Raw genomic sequence first — 21,652 nt, 5'->3', positions numbered from 1 at the left:
GTGGGGGCTGAGAGTGGGGACTCAAAAAGCACTGAAAAAAACATCAAAGGGACCACCAACATCCCCTCCCAGTGACACGGGTGGAGGTGCAGGTGGGTGCTGAGCTGTGGGCGTTGTGCACATCTGCTGTTTGCATGCAGCGGGGTTTGCAGGCTGTGGGGTGGGAAACACACAAGTCCCAAAGGCTTTGGGTATTTCTTCAGCCCTCTGCTTGTGCTCTGCTCACCCCAAGCCCTTGGCCCTGGAAAAGCTCAAAATCCCTGTCCTCATCATCTCCAAATCGTTGGCCACATAATCCTCAAAATTTGGCTCCATAAACTCCAAACCCACAGCTCCATAAAGCAAAAGTCCCATAAACTGCAAGCCCACAGCTCCATAAACATCAGTTACATCCCTCAGAAACCCTAAGACCTCGGCACCATAAATCCCCAACCATTGGCCATGCAAACCCCAAGTCCTCGCTACCCCCATCCCCAAATGTTTGGTCCCATAAATCCCCAATCGTGTCCTCATCAAACCCAAAATTTTGCCTACACAACCCCCAAACCCACAGCTCCACAAGCCACCAACTCTCGCCTCCATTAACACCAAATCCTTGCCTCCATAAACACCAGGAGCACGGTCCCATAAACCCAAACCCTTGGCCATGTCAGCCTTAGACCCTGGGCTCCAGAAACCCTAAATCCTTTCTCCCACAAACTCCAAACATCAGCCCCACAAACTCACGTCCCATAGCTGTGCTGTGCGACCTCCCAGGGCAGGATGCCACTCCCCCCATCGCGCTCTCTAGAGGCCATATATGGCACTGCAGGTGTTGGGTTGGTGGGGGGGGTGAGGGGGGAGAAGACAAAGCCAAAAAATATCCAATGGATTTATTAAAAAAAAAAAAAAAAAAAAAGGATAATTTTAGTTCTTCTATTCAAAAAATAAAATAAAACAATAATAAAAAAAAATCAACAAAAACACCATCCGACTTCCTAACACTGCAAACTGTAAAAACGAGCTTTCTTTTTTTTATATATATTAAAAAAAAAATTTTACAATTCTTTTTTTTTCTTTTTTTTTTTTTTTTTTTCCCCTCTACACACATGCACAAGGTCTTGGCTCTGCGGGGATTTAAGAACAAAAAGAAAGTTTATTCCTCTTTAAATTTCAAGAGTGAACACCTCCCTCCCCCCCCCAAACCTTCCCAAGGCCTATAGATCTGCTCTTGCTCACTGAAGTCTTTTTTTTTTTTTTTTTTTTTTTGCAGTAAAACAACCCCAAATTGGGCTCCTGGCGGCACCAACCCCAAAGGGCTGCGTGTGTAAACGGGACTGGAAGCTGCACAGGGCTGAGCGGAGTCACAAAGCCACAGAAAGTCTGGAAAATAGAAGAGATTTCCAGAAAAATCCCTGGGAATTTGGGACAGTCTCCCCCCCCCCCCCCCCACATACACACTACATCCCACCCATTTTGTGCTGGGAAAGCCCTTGAAATCCACTTGGATCTGTTTTCTGCTACTGGTGCTTACGGGGAAGCCCCCAGCCCCTCGGGTGGGGGGGGATGTGTGTGTCACAGTGATGAGGTTTGGTAGCTCTCAGGGCCAAAGAAGCCCAAACCCAGCTTGGGGTGACCCCCAGCATGAAAAAATGGATAAATACAGGAACCCCCATGAGGTATTGGCAGCCCTCACAGAGCTGAGGGAAGGCAGAAGCTGTGGTGCAGCCCTGAGCATTGAGGTCCCCCTGCTCCGCACCCCTGGGGGTCACCTCATCACCACCTCCATGGGACAGGAGCCGAGGAGCCCGCAGAGCACGGTCCCCATGAAGAAGCCCTTTGGGGTCAGCACCAAGGCGTGGGGGTGCTTTGGGCTGTCCCACTGCAAGCCACGGGGTGCTGCACCCCAAATCTCACAGCCCCTCACCGGCCCCGTTGGTGGTGATGACGGACGGATGGACTCGATGATCTTCTCCAATCTCAGTGATTCTGTAGTTCTGGCAGCCAGCACGTGTTGGAATGGGGTAACAGCCCTATGTGAGGGGTGTGCTGGGAGCTGGGGGTGGGCTGGAGTACCCACAGCGCTGGGATGTTTCTCAGCTTCATCATCAGACCTCCTGCTTCTGTGGGGAGCTCCATGCCCAAAGCAGTGGGGAGCTGAGGGTCTCCCACGGCAGCAGCACCGTGCCTGTGGGGTCTGCCCTGGCCATGGGGCAGAAGGATGGTTCCATAGCAGCCTCAGATGACAGGGGTTTGCAAAACACTCCCAAAGTGTCGATATTACCAACCAGCCCAGCCACAGGTGGTGCTTTAAGACCGGAGACGCAGCGATCGCAGCAAAAGAGGAAGACGCAGGAGATGCTTCAGACCTGGCCACGAGCGAGGCTGCTGGTGCAGAGAACTCAGCCAAAGGTCAGCCCTTGGGGGGGATGGCACTGAGATGCTGCCCGTCCGGCTGTGACGCTGTGCTGTGCTGGCAGTGCCTCCTGGGGATGGCTGCGAGGAGCTGGGTGTGGGAGCGTGGGGATGGGCACCGAGCGGCCTCGTGCCAGGGATGGGGCTTGGTGCTCAGGGACCTGCACGACCCAGGTCACCCTGGAGCCCCTGCAGCACTCTGTGCTCACACGGAGGTCTCAGACTGCAGCCTCATGACGAACTTGTGCGACTTGGGGTCCACAAACTCCTCCGAGAGCTTGAAAAAAGGGATCTTCTTGGCGCTGATCACCAGGCTGAAGTCATGGCGCTTCAGCACGAAGACCACCCCGTCCTTCAGGCCGTTGGTCACTGGCTCCTCACTGACCAGCGTCCACTGCTTGGCCAGCCAGCGGTCCTTGTGGTACTGGATAGTGGGCCCGGCGCTCAGGTACCGCTCCAGGAACGCCTGCAGGAGGACAGACGTGTGAACATCACCTTCACACCGCTCACACTTCTCTTTATTTGCAGCCCCGAGCTGCCCAGCAGGTCCTGCAGGAAAAGCCTCCCAGCGGCTGGGAACCTGCCCCATCCATCCCTCCCTCGCTGTCACACCCGCTTTTCCAGCTGCACAGCACTGCACCGCTCTCCCACCCCTCACCCTGATGAGAGATGCTCTCACGTGGTTGGGCAAACCCAGGCCAGGATCCCCCAGCCCACTCCGCACACCTTGGGCGTCATGTCATGGGTGATGCAGAACTCAAGGTGCTGCAGGATGCTCTCCATGGTGTGGTAGGGCTGCTGCTTGGTGGTGCGCAGGTACTTCTGCATGGCCCGTGCCATGGAGGCAAAGATAGCCTGGGCTGCCTCCCGTGGGTCCATGATCTCCCGTGGGTTCTTCTGGTCCTCGTCCTGCAGCCGCTTGATGTGGGTGAAGGCCTCTTCCACTGCCACCACCAGCCTGTCGAGAAACACTCGTGCTGTCCCCTTGGAGACCTCCAAAAGCCACTTGGATGTGGCCCTGTCCCCAGGAGCCTGGAGGAGCCACCTGGCATCTCACCACCCACACAGCCCAGACTTGACCTCCAGCATCAACCCCAAAAGCAGTTCACCCCAGCACCACCACTCTGCTCCAGCTCCCAGCCCAGCACCTTTGGGGAGACTCAGATCTGCCCCCTCCATCTCAGCTCCCTGGGGCGGGGGAGATCCTGGGATGGTTCCTTACAGCCCCCCATAGCCCACTCCCCACCGATGTCCCCATACCTGGCGCGGCGTTTCCGCACCCTGCGCTCATGCTCTGCCTCCTCATAGTAGTACTCATTATGGCTGTTGTCGCGCCGGCGGGCGGCCGCAGCGATGACAGCCCGGGACTGTCCCGTGGAGTTGTTGGTGGTATTTTCTGCAGGAAAAGGGGTGAGATGTTCCCCTTCCCAGTGCTGCCAGCACAGCCCCATCCCACAGACGCGCCCGACGTGCTCCTGCTTGCAGCAGGGCGGTACTGCTGCGGCTTGAAAACCGGCACCCAGCTTGCCCGCGACAAATGCATGCAAATCCGGAGAGACCGGCTGGGAGCTCAGCATGGGATGGAGCCTGAGGGGGATGGGGGGGGGAAAACATTGGGACAGGAAGAGGGGGAACAAGAGGAGAAGTCAAGGGAACGGGAGCTCACCCTCGCCGAGGGAATAGACTTTAAACCCGGACATTTTCTTGGACAGGACGGATTTTGGCAGGTTGAGGAGGGCAGGATTGTAGACTGGGAAATCATGGTAATAGTTCTCCAGGATCCAGATGGCTGCACGTTGGATGCTGCAGGGAGACAGCGGGCGCAGGGCACAGAGAGCAGGTTAGCACTGCGCCGGGGCGGGCACATGGGGACAGGACAGGAGGGAGGAACAGAGCTGGCACTGCAGACACAGATCTCACTGCAGGGACACCCAGGCACTCACAGCTCCTCCGGTCAGGGATTGCCGGAGCGCAGCAGGACGCAGCATGCACACATCCAGCTGCATGTGCATGAACACAAACACACACACACAAACACGCGTGCATGCAGATGTGCACACAAACACAAACACACACACACACACACACACACGGGAGCACACAAGCACCCGCACAGCCTGAACCCACCCAACCACGGTGCCACCCAAGCACCCCATAACCCCGCACCTGAGGTGCCCGACGTTGTAGAAGCGGCTGGCCCCGTCGGTGGAGCGCACGGCCTTGAGTGTGAACTGGGGCTGGAGCTGGCGCAGCTCGAGCAGCACCACGGCCAAGTAGTGCACAAAGAGCAGCGCGTCCACCAGCGAGACAGCATACTGCACGATGCCCTGGTAATTGCGGTCCCGCGAGTCTAGGATGCGCACGCCATAGAAGAGCCAGTAGGAGACGACCAGGAGGAAGACGAGCACCATGAGCAGCGCACGGAAGACGAAGACGCGCGGGAAAAAGGCCTTGGGGCGGCGAAAGAAGAGCGCCCAGCTACCCAGCAGGAGGATGAGGAGTTTGAAGGCCACCGAGATGAAAAGCCCCTCGCAGGGCGTCCCGCAGGGCTCCAGCTCCTCCCGCCACAGCAGCTGGGGCAGCAGCATGAAGGCGAGAGGGGTGAGGAAGGCGAGCAGAGCCAATGCCCCGGCCAGCGCGACGCCCAAGTGCCGTGAGCAGTCCAGGTGCGCGCTGTCCTCCATGTCCTTGGTGATGCGTGTGATGTCATCGTGTGAGATGCTGTGCTCCGACGTCCCCGTCACCACCGTGGTGGTCTCGCCCCAGTTGTCATCCTGGGGAAGGGAGAGGGTTATAAAGCGTGAGGCTGCAGCACCGCGGGACCCCAACGCAGCCCGGTGTCCACCCCAACCTCAGACCTCCAAGCCTGGCGTGCTGGCTGGAGCCATCACCCCCATTGAGCAGCCGAGGGACAGCGCTGCAGGCAGCGCCCTGCAGGAAATCCCCGTCGGAGGCTCCGTGCTGCGCTCCACCTCTCCGCCCCGCGCGCACGATGCGGCCGAGAGCGGCTCTGCAAGTGGAAGGCATTCTGTTTCCAGGCAAATCCCCTCATTAGCAGGGCCAGAGCCAACATGCCCAGCCCCGTCCTAACACAGCCACTGCCTCCTCCTCCGTGCAGCTCCAGCACCAGGCAGAATGAGATCGGTGCTGATCAGCGCTGGCGGCCACACGCCGGCTCCCCACGAGTGCATTTTGGGGTGTGCATCTCTCCCCGGAGAATGCAGCAGTTTGCTGAGATCTTAAACCTCTTTTCCTTATTGGTATTTTTTTTTTTTTTTTTTTGTTGGTCTGCCGCTTTTTTCAGAAATATTTACTGCAAAACCACCATGCAAAAGATCCAGCAGCTGGCACATCCCTTCCCAAACACAGTGAGGCAGTCCTGCAGCACAGCTGCCCTGGGCCCATTCATTTCTTTTTTCCACTGAAGTCATACAGGTGTGGACATGAGCTTCATTCCCTTCCCAGTTAGCACACGGAGCTTCGGCAAAGGGAAAAGATGTCACCACACAGCCATAGAAAACACCACTCTGACACACCGAGGGTCTGTCTGTCCATCCATCCTCTTGTTCTGCCCTGGCACAACCAAAGCTGGAGGTTCTATTGTATAGGATTAAATTGCAATTTTCGTCCTGGAATTTCCACATGCTGGAGGCTTCGTTCCACACCGGAGCAGCAGAACCACCCCCAGCAGGGGCTCTCTGGAGGGAGAGGGTGGAGGAGCTGGCATCCAGCTTGGATCCCTCCGAGCATCCTTTGTGTCCACGCTGAGCATCGCTTCTTAGGGTCAGTGCCGCACAACTTGGGCTGGAGCAGCCCCCTGGAAGCTGCTGGTCCTGCACCACCAGCACGGAGTTCACCCAGCTGCACAAACCCGCTCGTCTGTTTGATCCTCCCAGAGCTGGAGCTGAGGTTATTAAAGCTTGGCAGGGCCAGGCGGCGTCGCCCTGCAGGCGCTGAACAAAGAGCCGGACTGGATCCGAAGTGAGCAGATCCCAAAGGCACCAATCCCAAGGGAACTGACTCTGAAGGCGTCGATCCCAAAGAAACCACTCCCAAAGGCACCAATCCCAAGAGAGCTGATTCCAGGGGAACCGATCCTGAAGGTGTTGATCCCAAGGAAACCAATCCCAAGGGAGCTGATCCCAAAGGCATCAATCCCAAGGGAGCTGATTCTGAAAGCACTGATCCCAAAGAAACCACTCCCAAAGGCACCAATTCCAAGGGAGCTGATCCCAAGGAAACCAATCCCAAGGGAACTGATCCCAAAGGCACCAATTCTAAGGGAGCTGATCCCAAGGAAACCAATCCCAAGGGAGCTGATCCCAAAGGCACCAATCCCAAGGGAGCTGATCCCAAAGGCACCAATCCCAAGGGAGCTGATCCCAAGGGCACCAATCCCAAGGGAGCTGATCCCAAGGGCTCCAATCCCAAGGGAGCTGATCCCAAGGGCTCCAATCCCAAGGGAGCTGATCCCAAGGGCTCCAATCCCAAGGGAGCTGATCCCAAGGGCTCCAATCCCAAGGGAGCTGATCCCAAAGGCACCAATCCCAAGGGAGCTGATCCCAAGGGCTCCAATCCCAAGGGAGCTGATCCCAAAGGCACCAATTCCAAGGGAGCTGATCCCAAAGGCACCAATTCCAAGGGAGCTGATCCCAAAGGCACCAATCCCAAGGGAGCTGATCCCAAAGGCACCAATCCCAAGGGAGCTGATCCCAAAGGCACCAATCCCAAGGGAGCTGATCCCAAAGGCTCCAATCCCAAGGGAGCTGATCCCAAAGGCACCAATCCCAAGGGAGCTGATCCCAAAGGCTCCAATCCCAAGGGAGCTGATCCCAAAGGCACCAATCCCAAGGGAGCTGATCCCAAAGGCACCAATCCCAAGGGAGCTGATCCCAAAGGCTCCAATCCCAAGGGAGCTGATCCCAAAGGCATCAATCCCAAGGGAGCTGATCCCAAAGGCTCCAATCCCAAGGGAGCTGATCCCAAAGGCACCAATCCCAAGGGAGCTGATCCCAAAGGCACCAATCCCAAGGGAGCTGATCCCAAAGGCACCAATCCCAAGGGAGCTGATCCCAAAGGCTCCAATCCCAAGGGAGCTGATCCCAAAGGCACCAATCCCAAGGGAGCTGATCCCAAAGGCATTTTCTACCCAGGGCAGCGGGAGGGCAGCTCATGGAGCAGCCCCATTCTCCATTCCACATGTCCCCCTGCCCTGACACCCACAATTCCCACCCCCCCCATCCTCACCCTCTCATCCCCCCGCGTCGATTCGTTGTCCAGCAGGGGCTCTCCTGGTGCCTGGATGGTCACTGACTTGTCCCCACGGCTCCCATCCCGGCTCTTGGAGCGGTGCCGGTCCCGTCGGTCCCTGCAAAGCATAGTGGGGGGGGGGGAGCAGAGTGGGTGCACATCCAGGTTGGAGACCGAGGACCCCCCCCAAGCACACACCAGTCCTCACCTGTGCTTGCGGGAGCTGCGGGAGTGCCCGGATTTGTAGGAGTAGCCCGAGTACTGCGACTCATTGTCCATGCTGTCGGCACGCCGGGGCTTGTGCCGCTCCACGCCGGGGGGCTTGGCTTTGCCCGACCCCGGGATGGCCACGGCCTCCTTCAGAGGGGGCTTCTTCAGGCCAAGGGGCACCTTCAGGAAGTCGACCGTCACCTTGAGGGACTCTATTTTGAATGCTGGGCTGGGCTCTGCTCGGAGAAATGGGAACGGCTGCCTGCAGGGGGAGGAAATATGGGTTTAGGGCACTGCCACGGCCCCCAGACCCACACCCTGGGACTCCTAGAGTTTTGCTGCCCGTGAGCATCCCCATGGCTGTGATGGGGCCAGCACCTGCCTGCAATCCCTATGAAACAGGAGCTCAGCGGGCAAAGGATGGAGAAATTTGGGGCACTTTAGGGCATCTTGCATTTTAGACCCAAGCTGGTTCCAGGACCGCCACCTTCCCCTTTAGTAATGCTATCGTACCGTGAGCTTTGAACAGAGCTCTTTCGGGTGATTTACACTTTAATGAATATCACAATCGTTGTTTTAATTTGCCAAGAGAGTGCCTGGGGTGGGAGCCAACTTTAAAGAGAAAAAAAAAAAAAAAAAAAAGAAAAGAAAAAAAGAGCCTGGCGCAGGCTCCAGCCCCACTCACACTCCGGGGCTCTGCCCAAACAAGTTCCCAACACGGAGCTGCCATCTCGCACTGATCAGTGCAGCTCCATGGACACAGCGAGGCTGGGGACTCTGGGCACAAGGATGGGACCCCAGCCTCAAACTGCAGCTGTGTGAATTGGAAATGCCCATACGCACATAAGCGTGGATGCGTGCGGTGTGCCCACCTATGCCTGCATCGGGCTGTATCTCTGCTGAACTGGGAAAACAGTGCATGGCTCAGGGGCTGGAGTGCTGCTCGTGCCCCCACCTGCTGCAAGAAAGGACTCAGATTGGGGGATGGCCACAGTGTTACCCATGGGGGACATCCCAGACCCACCAGGGAGGTGGCAGTCCCCTGCCTGCCTCTCCTGGATCCCTGATGATAGTGGGGGGGACCACCAGCACCCTGACTCTCCACTCAGCACCCCCCAATGCACACCGGAGCCGCCTGTGTTTGGGTGGGCAGGTTACCAGGGAAATGCTATTTGGACCAAATAAAACCCGAATGTCTTTTGGCCTCTTCTCCGAGGCCTCAGAGAGGGGGAGATGGGGTCGAGGAGGGGAAAAAGAAGCAAAAGGGGGGGGGGGGGGGGAGAATGGACAAGGACCCCCTTTTGTCCCAGATGCTGGATGCTCGCACATTTATCACTATGGAAACAAAAGCCCCCCCATGCTGGTTGTCTAGGAGATGGCAGCGGGGCTGGGAGCTCGTCCCGGCGTCCCCAGCGAGCAATGGGGGAAGGGGCAGGGAGAAAGGGACCCCCCCCGGCCCCCTGGAGCAACCCCCCCTTTCTTCTGGGCTTTGTTGGGAGGCCAGGATCGGGTTTCTGGCAGGAACAATGCTTGGCGCAGGGGGCCACGGCTGGGCTTTTCCCCAGCCCTATTCATTAGCGCCATTAAGGAGTTGGACACCGTGGGCTGGAGGAGCCATGGGGTTTGGGGACAGCTTGGGGACAGCGCAGGACTCACCAGCCGAGCTGCAGACGGGTGCTGTCCCCGTCTGAGTGGTCACCGGGGCGCGCGGGGCATCGTCAGCATGCAGAGGGGACGGCATCCAGCTGGCAGGCAATGGGGCATGGGCACTGCTCACACGTCGGGCTCCAAGCTGAGGGGAAAAAGGAAGGCGAGTCAGGAGGGAAGGAGGATCCCTGCCCCACCACGTCCCCTCCTGTCGATCTTCACCGTGAGCATCCTAAGCACGTCACCTCCCCGGCCACCTGCAAAGGACAGGCTCACCTCGGGGGACCGATCCCAGCAGTCTCACAGCACAGCTCGCTGTGCTGCACATCTCAGCTCCACACTGTGCATCGTGCACTGTCCCCTCCCTCCCGTCACCCACCCTGCTGCCCTCCCTCCCACCCCACGCAGAGAAGAACAAAGCCCCTCCTGCATCACCCATGGGTCCTGGCCCCATCCAGACCTGAACCCTCCTTGAGCCAGTATCAGGACAGGGATTTATTATTATTATTATTGCTGTTCAAAAAGAAAAGTTTGCCCGGCAGGGGGGGGAGAGCCGGTTCGACAACACAGGTGGAGGAGCTGGAAATGGTTCCCTTGGCTCTGCCCTCCCCTGTGCCAGCAAAGCAGTGCCGAGGGCTGGGAGCCACAGCCAGACACAGGCAAATAAGGAGGAAAACTCACTTTTCTAATAGCGAGGTGATTAACTATTAGAACAAACTCCCCAGGGGAGGAGAGGCTTTGCCATCTCTTGACATCTTCAAGTCCAGACTGGATGGCTTTTGGGATGTGGCTGCAGTGCATCATGGCTTCAAAGTGCACAAAGCTTGGATGGGGCTGAGGGCCCCCAGCACATGGGGGCAAAAGGAGCTGCTAGCTCCCCACCCCTGAGCCCATACATCTCCAACACCAACCATCCCTTGTATTCAAATGACCCCAAAAGATCCAAGTGCTTCTGTATGGGAAAGCTCTCTGACTTCAAACAGCTCCAGGGAAAAGCCCAACAAGCAAACCTGCTCTTCCTCTTCCCAGCAAGGCAGAGCAAAACCATGTTATGGGGCACTCTCTGCCCATCCCATTCACCACTGGGACTGTAAAGCATCACGGAGACCATGAGTGTGGAAGAGCCAGAGATGGCATTTGCTGGAGGGACAAAGCATTGTTGCTTCCCACCAGAGCAGCTGAGCAGAAGCAGCAGCAGGGAACACCTGCACAAGCATGGAGGGGTGAGCATTTCCCTCCTCAATGCAGTAAAGCAATAGGGAAACTGGGCCAAGCAGCATCACAGGGGGTCTGGGGTCCTGGATTCCAGCATGGGCTCCACTGCTGCTGCTGCTCCCAATGAGCCCAGAGGGCTGCCAGGGAAAACTGAGGCACAAGCAGGAAACCTTATGGGACACTCAGCCATGCTTCACATCATGACTTTTAGGCTGGCCTTGGCAAGACTGATCCAGGAAACAGCACAACAAGCATCTTTCTGTGGGGTACCAGGTGGGCACAGGGTGTGCCTCCAGCACAGCCCATAAACCAGACCTAACCCAGCCCCAGAAACAGACCCAATGCAGCCCCCAAAACCCACAGCTCCCTGCAGTCTGGGAGCCAGGGCAACTCCTGCCCCAGTGCTGGCTCTGCCAAGCCCTGCACCTAGCACATCTGCTCGCTCCACTGCACCACCACGCCTTGCTGCCTTCGCTCAATAGGCGCTGTCCCTGGACACCCACTGCCTTGGCTCTTTGCAGTGACAGTCACCACTCTCCCCCTGCACCCCACAATCAATGGGGACAGGAACAGAGCAGCGGCTTTGGGTGCATCCCTGGGATGCAGCGGGCTGCCAGACACCCACAGGTGATACCCAATGTGCAGAAAGCTCCGTGGGTGCTCTGCAAGGAAGTGGAGATGGAGAGGACCAGGCAGGAGCCGTGACCACTTGGCACATCATCTCCCCACTATGGCACAAACACAAAGCCCTCTCTCCACCCGGCACCTCCTCGTCACATCTCTTCCTGCTGCCTGGAGCCCCATACTGGGAAGCAGCCCTTGCAAAGGGGCTGCTCTGCTCTGTCGGATGCCGAATGCCCCGAGGTGCCACCACCATGCTCCCATGGAGGACTCTGCAAATTTCCACGTGGGAAGAGATCCGTGGGCCAGCAGCTTCGGTGGGACGCACAGACAGCCCATGGGAAGACCAAGCAGCTTAATCCAATTCCCCCATGGGGTCCCATTCTGCTCTCAAATTGCTCAGCGTCAGCTTGGATGCAGAAGGTTTAATATCCTTTCCCAACTGCCAGCTTTAATTACGATCACGCGGGATTGTTACAATATCCACAGGAACGTCCTGTGAGCACCCAGGGATTCCCACTGTGCTGCAACAGACAAAGCACAGCCATCCCCCTGCTGCAGCTCCACGTTGGAGCACCCACTGCCTCCATGCAGGTAGGAAGGGCCGTGCCAGGTGCAGAACCAGAAAATGCACCAAAAGCAAGGGATTTGCATGAGGGCTCGCTGCAAAGAAAAAACCATTTGCATTGCAAAACGTGACAGCTCCCAGGAGCCTCACTGAGCTGCACCTTTCCCTGCCCTGTGAAGCGCCCTGCTTGCTGCTGCAGTGCTCCAAATGGGACAGCACTGTGCTGCTCAGCCCAGCGCAGGGCATGCAGCTCCCAGGGCATCACCACGTGCTGCTCCTGCTCCATGTGCACCCACGGAGTGACAGCCACATGGTCACATCAGTCCCAGGCGTCCACGAGGTGCTGGGGCGGAGCAGGGCTGTGTGCTGTCCCACACCGTAGTTTTGGGGCGTTGCTTCTCCAAAAGCATCGTGGGAAGCTCCGATGCACCACAGCGATGCCACAAAGGACAGTTCCTACCCCAAAGCAACGCTCGCTGGATAAACAACGGCGCTCGGAGATGTGTTCTAGCTCTGTTTAATCCATTCCAGGTGCCTGATGCTAAATCCTGCAGGGCTGCGACGGGCAGACGGCGGCGTCCATGGCTCCAAGCTGGAAAGGCAGCGCAGGACTGGGGGTGGCAGAGCTGTGGTTTGGTCTCGCAGTGACTCCAGCTCCATTCCATCACCCTGTGATGGCTCCATGTGGGGCAGCCAGGTGAGGAGAGCCGTGCCTTTGCTGCTCCAGGGCCTTGCCCAACATCCCGGCCACACAATAAAGCCATAAAGCATCCACTGGCCACACCGGCCCTCAGGAACAGAGCCGAGATCTCAGATGTGCTCAGACCGAAGACCTGGAGCTGCTTCAGCTGTGCTTGATGCTGGGAGATGAGCTCTCACCTTCCCCCATGTCCCCTCCAGCCCCATTGTCTGTGATCAGATCCAAACAAGACACCACATCGCATCACCCAAACAGCCAAAGCGATCCTGGCAGAGGAGTGAGCACCAGCAATGCCCTTCCTGGGGTAACCCTTCCCAGCAGGGAATCCCCCAGGACAGGACAGCTTTCCTCTAACACTGCCAGCTGTGAAGCATTTCCAAAGCACCAGATATCCCAGGAACGTGTGGGTACCACAAACATGGAGCCATCCCAAAGACCCCAAATCCTGCAGGGCGCTGCTGATGGAACAGCAGGAGGGGCCCGGGCTGCCCCATATCCCACAGTGGCAGGAGCCACGGGCACACAGCATCCCGGGCAGCTCCTACGGAGCCCTCTGCATGCCCCCTCCCCGGCCCGACCCAGCACTCCCCCAGCACAAAGGCAGTACCGGGTTGTGTGCAGATCGCATCGCGCTGGGGCTGCCCCCGAGCCCGGCTCGGTCCCAACACAATCCCAACCGCTGTGATTAAGTAACAACCGTCCCCAGGGGTCCCGTGAAGATAATATTTAATTCTTCTCTCTTGTTATTATTTTTCTCCCCCAGCCTCCGCCTCGGTGATTACAACACGGCCTGGCGGGGGGGTGTGAGGGGTTCAGCTCCTGCTCCCGGAGATCGCAGCTCCACACGGAACACGGAGCTCACAGCATCGGGACAGACCGAGCCCGGCCCGAACGGGGCTGTCCCAGCAGGTGAGCGGTACCGGGCAGCCCCCACCTCACCGTTCCCCTCCCTATCCCGGCCCCAGCCCCGTGCCCACCCCCGTGCCCCGCTTTGCTCCGGGGAAACACAAAGAGCTCCGGCACTGAGGGCTGAGATCCGCAATCACTGCACGGCAAAACCCAGCGCCGGTCCGGCTGGGCCCGAGCATCCCCCGCGCTGCCCCCCGCGCCCCCTCCTCGCCCCGCAGCGCCTCCCCCCGCCGGGCCGTGGCCCACGGAAGTCTCCATATCCCCCCCCCACCCCTCAACCCCTCCAGCGCACCGCTGAGCCCCAGCCCCGCCGCCGCCCCCACCCGGCCCCCGCCCCACGCTCCGCACTCACCGCGCCCCGCACCTTTGTGCGCGTCCCCCCCGCACCGAGCACCGCGGGATCCCGGGGCTGCGGCGGAGGAGGCGGAGGAGGAAGGAGGAGGAGGAGGAGAAGGCGGAGGAAGCCCCGGATCCCGGCGGAACGGTCCCGCAGCTCCGCACTCTCCGGCCCCACCGCGCCTCGGGCCGGCAGCTCCCGCCCCGCCGGCGGCCCCGCACCGCCCCGCAGCCCCCGCCCGCGCCGACGCTGTTCCCGGCCGCTCCCCCCCCCCCATAGCGCGCACCGCCCATTGTCTCCGCGCGGCGCTCCCGGCGCCCCTCCGGGGCTCAGCACGACGGGGGGGGTCATTGTCTGATGCGGCCTCGGGGCTCCCAACCCCGGCTCCGAGGGGACGGCGAGGCTGCGGGGGGATCCGCCCCCCCCGGGGGGGGTTGCTCGCAATGGGTGTGGGCATGGGGAGGCCCCGGCGCCGCTCCCCACCCGCGGGGGCTCCCATCAGCCCTAGCAGAGACCGCGGATGAGCAGAGTTCCTTTGCTCAGGGACAGGATTTGTCCGTTGGGAGGCGACCTGGAAGGGTCTTGGGCTGCGCCCCCCATTCCCAGCTTTTCTGCCCGGCTCTGGGCGCTTTTGGGGCTGGAATGTGAACAAACGGCTTTGCGTGCCCCCCCCCCCATAAGTCCGACCCTACGAAAGCTGCATGGAGCACGGTGACCAGGGCTGCCCGGCTCAGCCCATGCGCATCATAACCAGAGCATCCCAGCTGAAGGCGATGGTGCAGGGCCCAGCTCTGAGCTGAGTGGGAGCACCTGGAAGCCCCAGGAACGAGGAGGTTACTCAGCTGAACTCTGCAGGGAACGGATAGGGCTGCAGGGGGAAGCACATACAGGCAAACCCCACCCTCTGGGAGAAGGAACGCAGGCAACCAACGAGGAAGGAGCAGGCTGAGCCCTGCAGAGCCCTTATGCCAGGATTTGGGGTCCCCAGGGGGACAACCAGGAACAAGCACTCGGAACAAGCACACAGCAGCAGCTCCGCCCCACAACCCCAAGAAACGAGGTAGGAAGGCAGCAGGCTCTGCTCCCCCCATCTATTGGTGCATCGGGGGTGCGGGGACAGCACCCCCATATCCTTTATTAGCTGAAAGGGTGCCCCCCCCGCCCCCCAGATGGGCTGGGTACACTCCCGCAGAGCCTCCTGCAAACCCAGGTCCCACTGGAGGACAATTGCCAGGCTCTGAGCCTAAACTGGGGGTGGGCAAAGGGGGACCCCCCCCCCAAAATGTGTACAACAAGGATACCGCGAGGGGGGGGGCGCGTCCGCTGCCTGGAACAGCCGCCCCCAGAGCGCGGCCCTTTATATCAATGGGACTGGGATGGGAGGGGGCCGGGCCGCCCCCCCACGCCGCCCAATGGAAAGCCGCGCTGCCCTCCTGGTGCACACCATTGGCGAGATTTAAATGGCTTGTTTGGCCTTAAAGGGGAGGGAAGAGGCGTTAGGAGATGAGTTTGGGGCTTTTTTTTTTTTTTTTTTTTTTTTTTTTTTTTTTTTTTTTTTTTTTTTTTTTTTTTTTTTCCTCTCTCTCGATGTTGTGCAGTACCGGTTATACGTTGGGGACCCTCATGGTCACCGTCCCTCCTCCCCCCCGCTCCCTATGGCACTACGGTAGAAGCGTTGGGCAGCTGATGCCCGGCAGCGTTTCTTCCCCGCAGCACTCCAGAGCACATGGCTGGGAGTGAGGAGAAGGATGGAAAGGCAGCTGGGGGACCCTTCAGCCGCACAGTTTGTCCCCCCTTCCATCTCTCGTCCAGGAGAAACCCACCCTGCGTTTTCCTACCTTTGGGTGACACAGCATCCGTCCTCCGGGGTTGCTCGGGATCGTTCTGTCTGTACCGTATAATGGCGATGCTGCATCTAGCAGCAGCCCTGGAGATGGATCCCAAGCTCGTTCGGGTCTCCTGACTCAGAGCTGGGGGGGCGGGGGGTGTCACTGTCACCCTTATACGTGGCTCAGTGGCTAGACTGAAGCTTTAGGGTTTGCTATGGGGTGGGTGCCCCACTGCTCTCCCCTCCCTTCCCCCTGCAGCCAGCTGCCCCGGGCTGTCCTCCGGCTCCAGGAGTGATTAATGGGCCCTGGGAGCTCATTCCTGGCCAGCTGGGGGTGCGGGAGCCTCCTTGCCATCTGGGAAGGGCCGCGTTGTTCCACCTGGTGATTTACAGGGTCCGTCCCCAATCTCCCATCCCACGTCAGGCAAGTTATGGCACTGGGGCTCAGCAGTGTAACACACACTCCTCTGGGACAGTGGCGTCCCCAGCATCAGCTCTGTGATGTCTCATCCTGGAAATCTCCTCCAAAGAATCTTTATTTCCCCACCTCGTGCTATGGGGAGGGCACCCTGAAACCCCTCTCTTCACCACCACCCCAAAGACTGCACCCTGGCAGGTTTGGCCCCAGGACCCTACCCGTGTCACAGCTGCTTTTTTTGCTCCATGGGGACAAGGAGAGGACCCCGAGCAAACAGCTCAGGAATCGGAGTCCTGGAAAACAGCATCCCTGCCACAGGCTGGATCAGAAGCATCCACACCACCTTCCCCCCAACCCACTGCACTGATGTTTGTCTGCAAGTCCCTGGGGCACCACAGTGCAGATCGCCCTCCTGACCACAGCCTCACAGCTGCAACTAAACCTGGGGACACCCGGTGCTGAGCAGCTGTGCACACCCTCTCCCCTGGATGCCTGCTCTGCCGCCCTGATCTGCACCGATGTCATCATCACTCACCTCTGCTGATGTCATCATCTCTTATCTCTGCCAATGTTATCACCGCACCGGTGCGAGGCCCCGGATGGCTTTCCCTGCTCTGAAAGAAGGGGGTTCTGCTCTCTCTTCACCCCAGCATCATCCCTTCAGGCCCAGCATTGCCCCTCTGCGGACCCCGAGAGCTCTGCCGGCTGCTGCGAGCGCTGGGTGGCTTTGGGAACATCCCACCCGAGCGCAGGATGGGCCCCCCCCCCCTTCTCACTACCCAGCCTGGGGTGCCAGGAGCCGGCGTCAGCCTATAGGACCCTGTCATGGGGACCCAGCAGATGGCACTGCCGCCTCATGTAGAGGAGATGGGGATGCAGCTGCTGCCTGTGGTGACATCCCTGGGGTCAGGGCCACCCTCTGGGGGCACGCCAGGCCCTGGCAGGCTGTGACAAAGGGAGTTCTTCCCCCTTCCCAAAGCAGGGTGTGCCCTCCTGCACTGCTCCTCTTGGGGGACAGAGAGCAGCAGAGAGGTGGTTTCGTGCAAGTCCCCTTTTTGGCATGTTTGGGGCTATTTTGCACGGTTCCTTTTCAAATGTTAGGTGAAGGCTTCCCTGTAGCAAGCATCTACCTGTGCACTCAGTATCACCTGGAGAGTACGGAGAGATGGATATGTGCATGGAGAGAGCAGGAAGCAGCAGTGGGAGCAGAGACAGAGCATGGAAGCACCCAGGGAGCAGAGACCCCGAGCACAAAGAGCGGATGAAGGACCCAATCTGTCTGAGGCGACAGTGAGGCCGGGATGAGAGTGAATGAGCATGAAGTGCTGCCATTGTGCGTGGCACAATGAGGACCATATGTCAGGGCCGGAGCTGGCAGCCGGGGACAGCAGAGGTCTGGGAGCCATGCAGGGGCTTTAGCTCCCCTAACTTCATCCCCAGCTCCATGCTGGTGGGGAGGGATGGGGATGGGGACGCGTCCGGTGAGTGGGGCAGGTTGGGAGTGCTGGGGGCACCTCCAATCTCCATCAGCTGCCATCTCCCCCAGCTCCCCCCCTTTCCCTGCCTCCTTCCCCTGCTCCCTCCCCATCTTTATTATTTCCCCTTTGACGCATCTCCGCTGAGCCGAGCGGCTGCCGAGGCCAATTGATTATATGAAGAAATTTGGAGCAAGTCGACGAACAGCTGCAGCCTGCCCCCCGGGGGATGCTCGGGAGCAGCGCAGACAAAGGAGCCGCAAACTTGCTTCCCCACATCACATGGGGTGGGCTGAGGGAGCAGGAGGGCACGGGGGGCTCATGGGGACGGGGCAGGGGACGTGGAGAGGGAACAGAGGGGTGCAGAGAAGTGATGTTGGCTTTGGAGCTGAGAGGCTGCGCTGATCGCTCAGGGAGAGCGAAGGTGGTTCAAGTGGGGATGCTGGTGCCTGGAGCAGATGTCCCCATCTCTCTTCTGGCACTGGGGGGATGCTCATCACATTGGCACCACCGCCTCCAGAACCCCACGGCTGCTGGGAGGAGGTGGTCACAAAGAAGGTTAAAAGGAAAGAACAAGGGAAGAGGGCACTCCGAGTTCAGGATCTCTTTTGCTGGCAGTTTAATTCATTTCCCCCTCCCCGACTTCCTTGTGAACTCATAAATAATAAATCCTCACACAGTCCGAACAGCCGAGATGAATGCACGCTGGGGCACACGGGGGTGGGTTGGGCTGCTTTCCACCGTGGTCGTTTCTGTTTGTTTGTTTGCTTCCTAAGATTCCTTTCCGAAAAGTGCACAACACAGCAAATAAATAATAACATTTATCAATAAATTAATTCAATAAATATCCTCGCGGTGCAGGGGTGTGGGCTGAGTGGAGGGGATGGGTGGGCTGCCCTGCTCTGTGCATGTCCCTTGGGGATGCCACATCTCCGAGCACGTCCCATGGGATGGGGGCAGTGCTGGGGATGCAGGGAGATGGGGTCTGGAGCTGTGGGCAGTGCAAGGACAGGGATGGAGCTGGGCCATGTCCCACCCTGCAGTGAGCAGCGCACTGCCTTTGGGCACAGCGGGCACTTTCTGCTCTGTCCTGGTCCCTGTGGAGCTCTGCTCGTGCTCCTGCCACCGCCAGTGCAAAATTAACTCTTAGGAAATAACGGGGGAGGCAGAGGAAGAGGCAGGGTGTGAAGATTGCTCCGGGGTTCTCAGGGATGTTGGTGCAAAGAGGGTGTGTGAAGGGCCAGGGGTTCCACGCTCACTCTGTTCAGAGCTGAGGGCGGTGCAGGAAGGGATGCGCAGCTCTGGGATGATGTGCTCCCACAATGGGAGGCATTGGGGAGGTTGGGTGTGCAGCAGAAGGGCTCAGCCAGGCCCCAGGTGACAGCAGCTCCAGCCAGGCATAGGCCAGCGTGGCCTCAGGCACTGTGCAGCTGTCCGTGGTGCAGTGTGGCCGGATCCTGCCCTACATCTGCAGCACTTTTGAGCACTCTGTGCCCCACCAGGATGGAGCTGGAGGGGTTTCTCTGTGCACAGGGCAGAACGCTGGGGAGGTGGGGTGGTCCCCAGGTGGTGCCCTGTGGCTGGAGGGGCAGATGGATGGGACTGTGGGCTGCTTGGTGCCTCATGGGTGCAGTTTGTGGCTCGTAGAAAAGAGACAACACGGGTGAAGGTGGACCAGGTCATGGCTGTGGGGACAGATGGACGGATGTGGGCTCAGGATCCTGCTGGCGCTATCAGCGAGACATGCAGCAGAAGGACAGACAGACGTTGGGAACAGACGGGCTTCAGGCAGCAGGTCCAGCAGGACAGACAGACGTCTGATGGGCTGAACAGCCTGCCCTGGCTCAGGCGGGACGGACAGACAGATGGATGTGGGCTTGGTGGTGGGGAGATGCAGTTTGGATAGAGGCAGAGTGGGCAGATGGGATTCAGTCCATCCAAGCAGTCAGATAGATACAGGTGCAGCGTGGTGGGGTCACATCTGGACAGATGTACTCAAGCCCTCGGCCCAGCATGTTTGGGTTGGAGACGGATGGGTGGCCGGACAGACAAACAGACACAGGCTGGGAAGCTCAGACATCCAGCACATGGTTCAGGTAGGAGATGTAGCAGATGGCCAGGCGGAGGATCTCGATCTTGGAGAGCTTCTTGTCGGGCGGCAGCGTGGGCAGCAGCTTGCGCAGCTCGGCGAAGGCCATGTTGAAGGCTTCCACGCGGATGCGCTCCCTCGTGGCGTGGGCCGTTCGGTATTTGGCCGTGGCTCGTCGCCGCCGTCGCCGTTCCTCCCGGCTCAGGTGCTGCAGGTCCTTCTTCACCGCCTCCGCCTGCTCAGCCCCGCGGGGCTGCGGACACAACGCGACGCCGGATTCCTCCGCGCTGCCCACGCGGCCGCAGTCGCTGAAGACGGATTCGGGCTCGGAGTGCGCAGGCGGGAGGTCGAGCTCTGTCTGCTCTGAGTTGAGCATGGTGGGTGCGGGCGGATGGATGGATGGATGGACAGACGGACAGATGCTGAGCTGAGGATGGAGCCAGGTGAAGCGAATCCACTGGGACAGGACCTCTGGCTCACAGCACAGCCCCGCTGGCTCTCCTCCTCCTCCTCCTCATCACACGGCGTCTCTGCACGACTTCAGAGTGTTTCCCTTTTTCTTGCTGGAGGGGCGATGGCAATAAACTGAGAGAAAGGCAGGATGCATGAAAATATGACAAAAATACAAACATCAGCAGCTCTCGAGCAGCTGAACCGGGCCGGGGGCTGTCAGGTGTCAGAGCTGAGCTGCAAAACAGAGAGAGGGGCTCAGGGTGGGGAGGGGGGAAGCACGGATAAAGTTGTGCCCCCCAGCTCCTGGTTGTAGCTGGGGAATGGGGATAGGGCTGAGACAGGGAAAGGGATGGGGAAAGGGAATGAGGAAAAGGGAAAAGAGGATGGGGAAAAGGAGAGGGGAAAGGGAAAAGAGGATGAGGAAAAGGAGAGGGGAAAGGGAAAAGAGGGGAAAGGGAAAAGAGGGGAAAGGGAAAAGAGGGGAAAGGGGAATTGGCTCCAGTGATTGAGACAGGGCTTCAGAGTGGCTCTGGGAGAAGGTGGAAGCTGCTCCTCCCGGCTCTCCGGAGGGATGACAGGTGGTGGATGAGTGAAGGGGAAAAACAGACTGCGGGGGCGAGGGGAAGGGGGGCTCAATTGTATACTAAATGAGCCCGTATGTCATGGATCCTGGCACCCCAGACATATGGAACCCAACACAGCTGCTTTGCTTGATATGTCCAAATAGGAGCTGGCTGCGTGCTCCCTGAGGCCCCGGGCTCTTGGTGCTGCGGGCAGGGACCTGTACAGGTGCCCACAGTCTGAGGATGGCTATGGGGACAGTGATCCTGGGCAGGGGGTGGGGAATGAACTTTGGAAGGGGAAATGCTGCTGAGCAAAGAGACGGCGGCTGGGCTGGGAAGAGAGCCAGGTGGAGATGTACAACATATTACATCTCTCTGGCCTGACAAGCTTGTAATGAGCCATATGACTGAGAAATAGAAACCAAACGAATACAGACAGGTGATGGCTGGGGAAAAATAGCCCACGTCCCATTCTGAAGGACGGGTGATGGACAGAGCGCTTGATGCGCTCTTGCAGAAGCACTGCCCGAGCACATACATACATACAGTCCCCATCAATCTCACGTGCAATTATGACCGTTAATTCCCACCCGTGTTCATATCTCAGCCCACCAGGTCTCTGCTCACTCCTGCACACACCCTCCCTTGCATTGGGATACTCAGATTTCACTAAAATAAATTAACTGGATTTTTTCCTAGAACACAAACCAGTGTGGCAGTAGAGGTAAAGCACCAAATGCTGAACAAAAAGTTGTTCCTTCAAAGTCCTTGGCATGGAGAAGAGGGAAGGAGCTGCTTTAGGTATGTGCTGATGGAAAGGCAGCTCTTGGGAGGTAACCTTAGGGCTCTGAGTGTCCAATAAACCCCATAGTAATGGACTGCATCCTTGGGGGAAGCCTGAGCTGAGCTCTGTGTTTGATGTGCTCTGCTCACTCTCAGTGCAGATACAGACCAGCCGTGGGAGAAGCACTGAGC

The 21,652-nt window shown here is 58.8% G+C and overlaps 2 protein-coding genes across 6 annotated transcripts; both read right to left on the bottom strand.

Moving 5' to 3' along the window:
* Positions 1–1,021: 1,021 nt before the first annotated feature.
* VANGL2 (VANGL planar cell polarity protein 2) lies at positions 1,022–15,837 on the bottom strand. Of its 5 annotated transcripts, none has more exons than XM_085210085.1 (9): positions 15,690–15,837; positions 9,511–9,646; positions 7,853–8,116; positions 7,642–7,762; positions 4,561–5,168; positions 4,061–4,197; positions 3,655–3,790; positions 3,121–3,352; positions 1,022–2,860 (listed from the first exon to the last, which is right to left on the bottom strand). In XM_085210085.1, exons 3-9 carry the CDS (start codon positions 7,921–7,923, stop codon positions 2,600–2,602), a joined length of 1,566 nt encoding a protein of 521 aa, XP_085066211.1. In that variant the 5' UTR covers positions 7,924–8,116; positions 9,511–9,646; positions 15,690–15,837; the 3' UTR covers positions 1,022–2,599. The 5 variants fall into 5 exon arrangements, with proteins under 5 accessions (XP_085066211.1, XP_085066209.1, XP_085066208.1 ...); XM_085210083.1 differs by lacking the exon at positions 15,690–15,837 and adding an exon at positions 14,138–14,294; XM_085210082.1 differs by lacking the exon at positions 15,690–15,837 and adding an exon at positions 13,867–14,092.
* A 2,113-nt stretch (positions 15,838–17,950) lies between these two features.
* Positions 17,951–20,869, bottom strand: NHLH1 (nescient helix-loop-helix 1). Its single transcript, XM_010723892.4, has one exon. It carries the CDS (start codon positions 20,035–20,037, stop codon positions 19,645–19,647), a length of 393 nt encoding a protein of 130 aa, XP_010722194.1. The 5' UTR covers positions 20,038–20,869; the 3' UTR covers positions 17,951–19,644.
* Positions 20,870–21,652: the final 783 nt, after the last annotated feature.

This window comes from Meleagris gallopavo, chromosome 27 (assembly GCF_905368555.1).
Source record: "Meleagris gallopavo chromosome 27, MGAL_WU_HG_1.1, whole genome shotgun sequence".
In the NCBI taxonomy this organism is placed as follows: domain Eukaryota; kingdom Metazoa; phylum Chordata; class Aves; order Galliformes; family Phasianidae; genus Meleagris; species Meleagris gallopavo.
The sequence above is the reverse complement of the archived record's forward strand: the minus strand, read 5'-3'. Positions and strand labels throughout refer to the sequence as shown.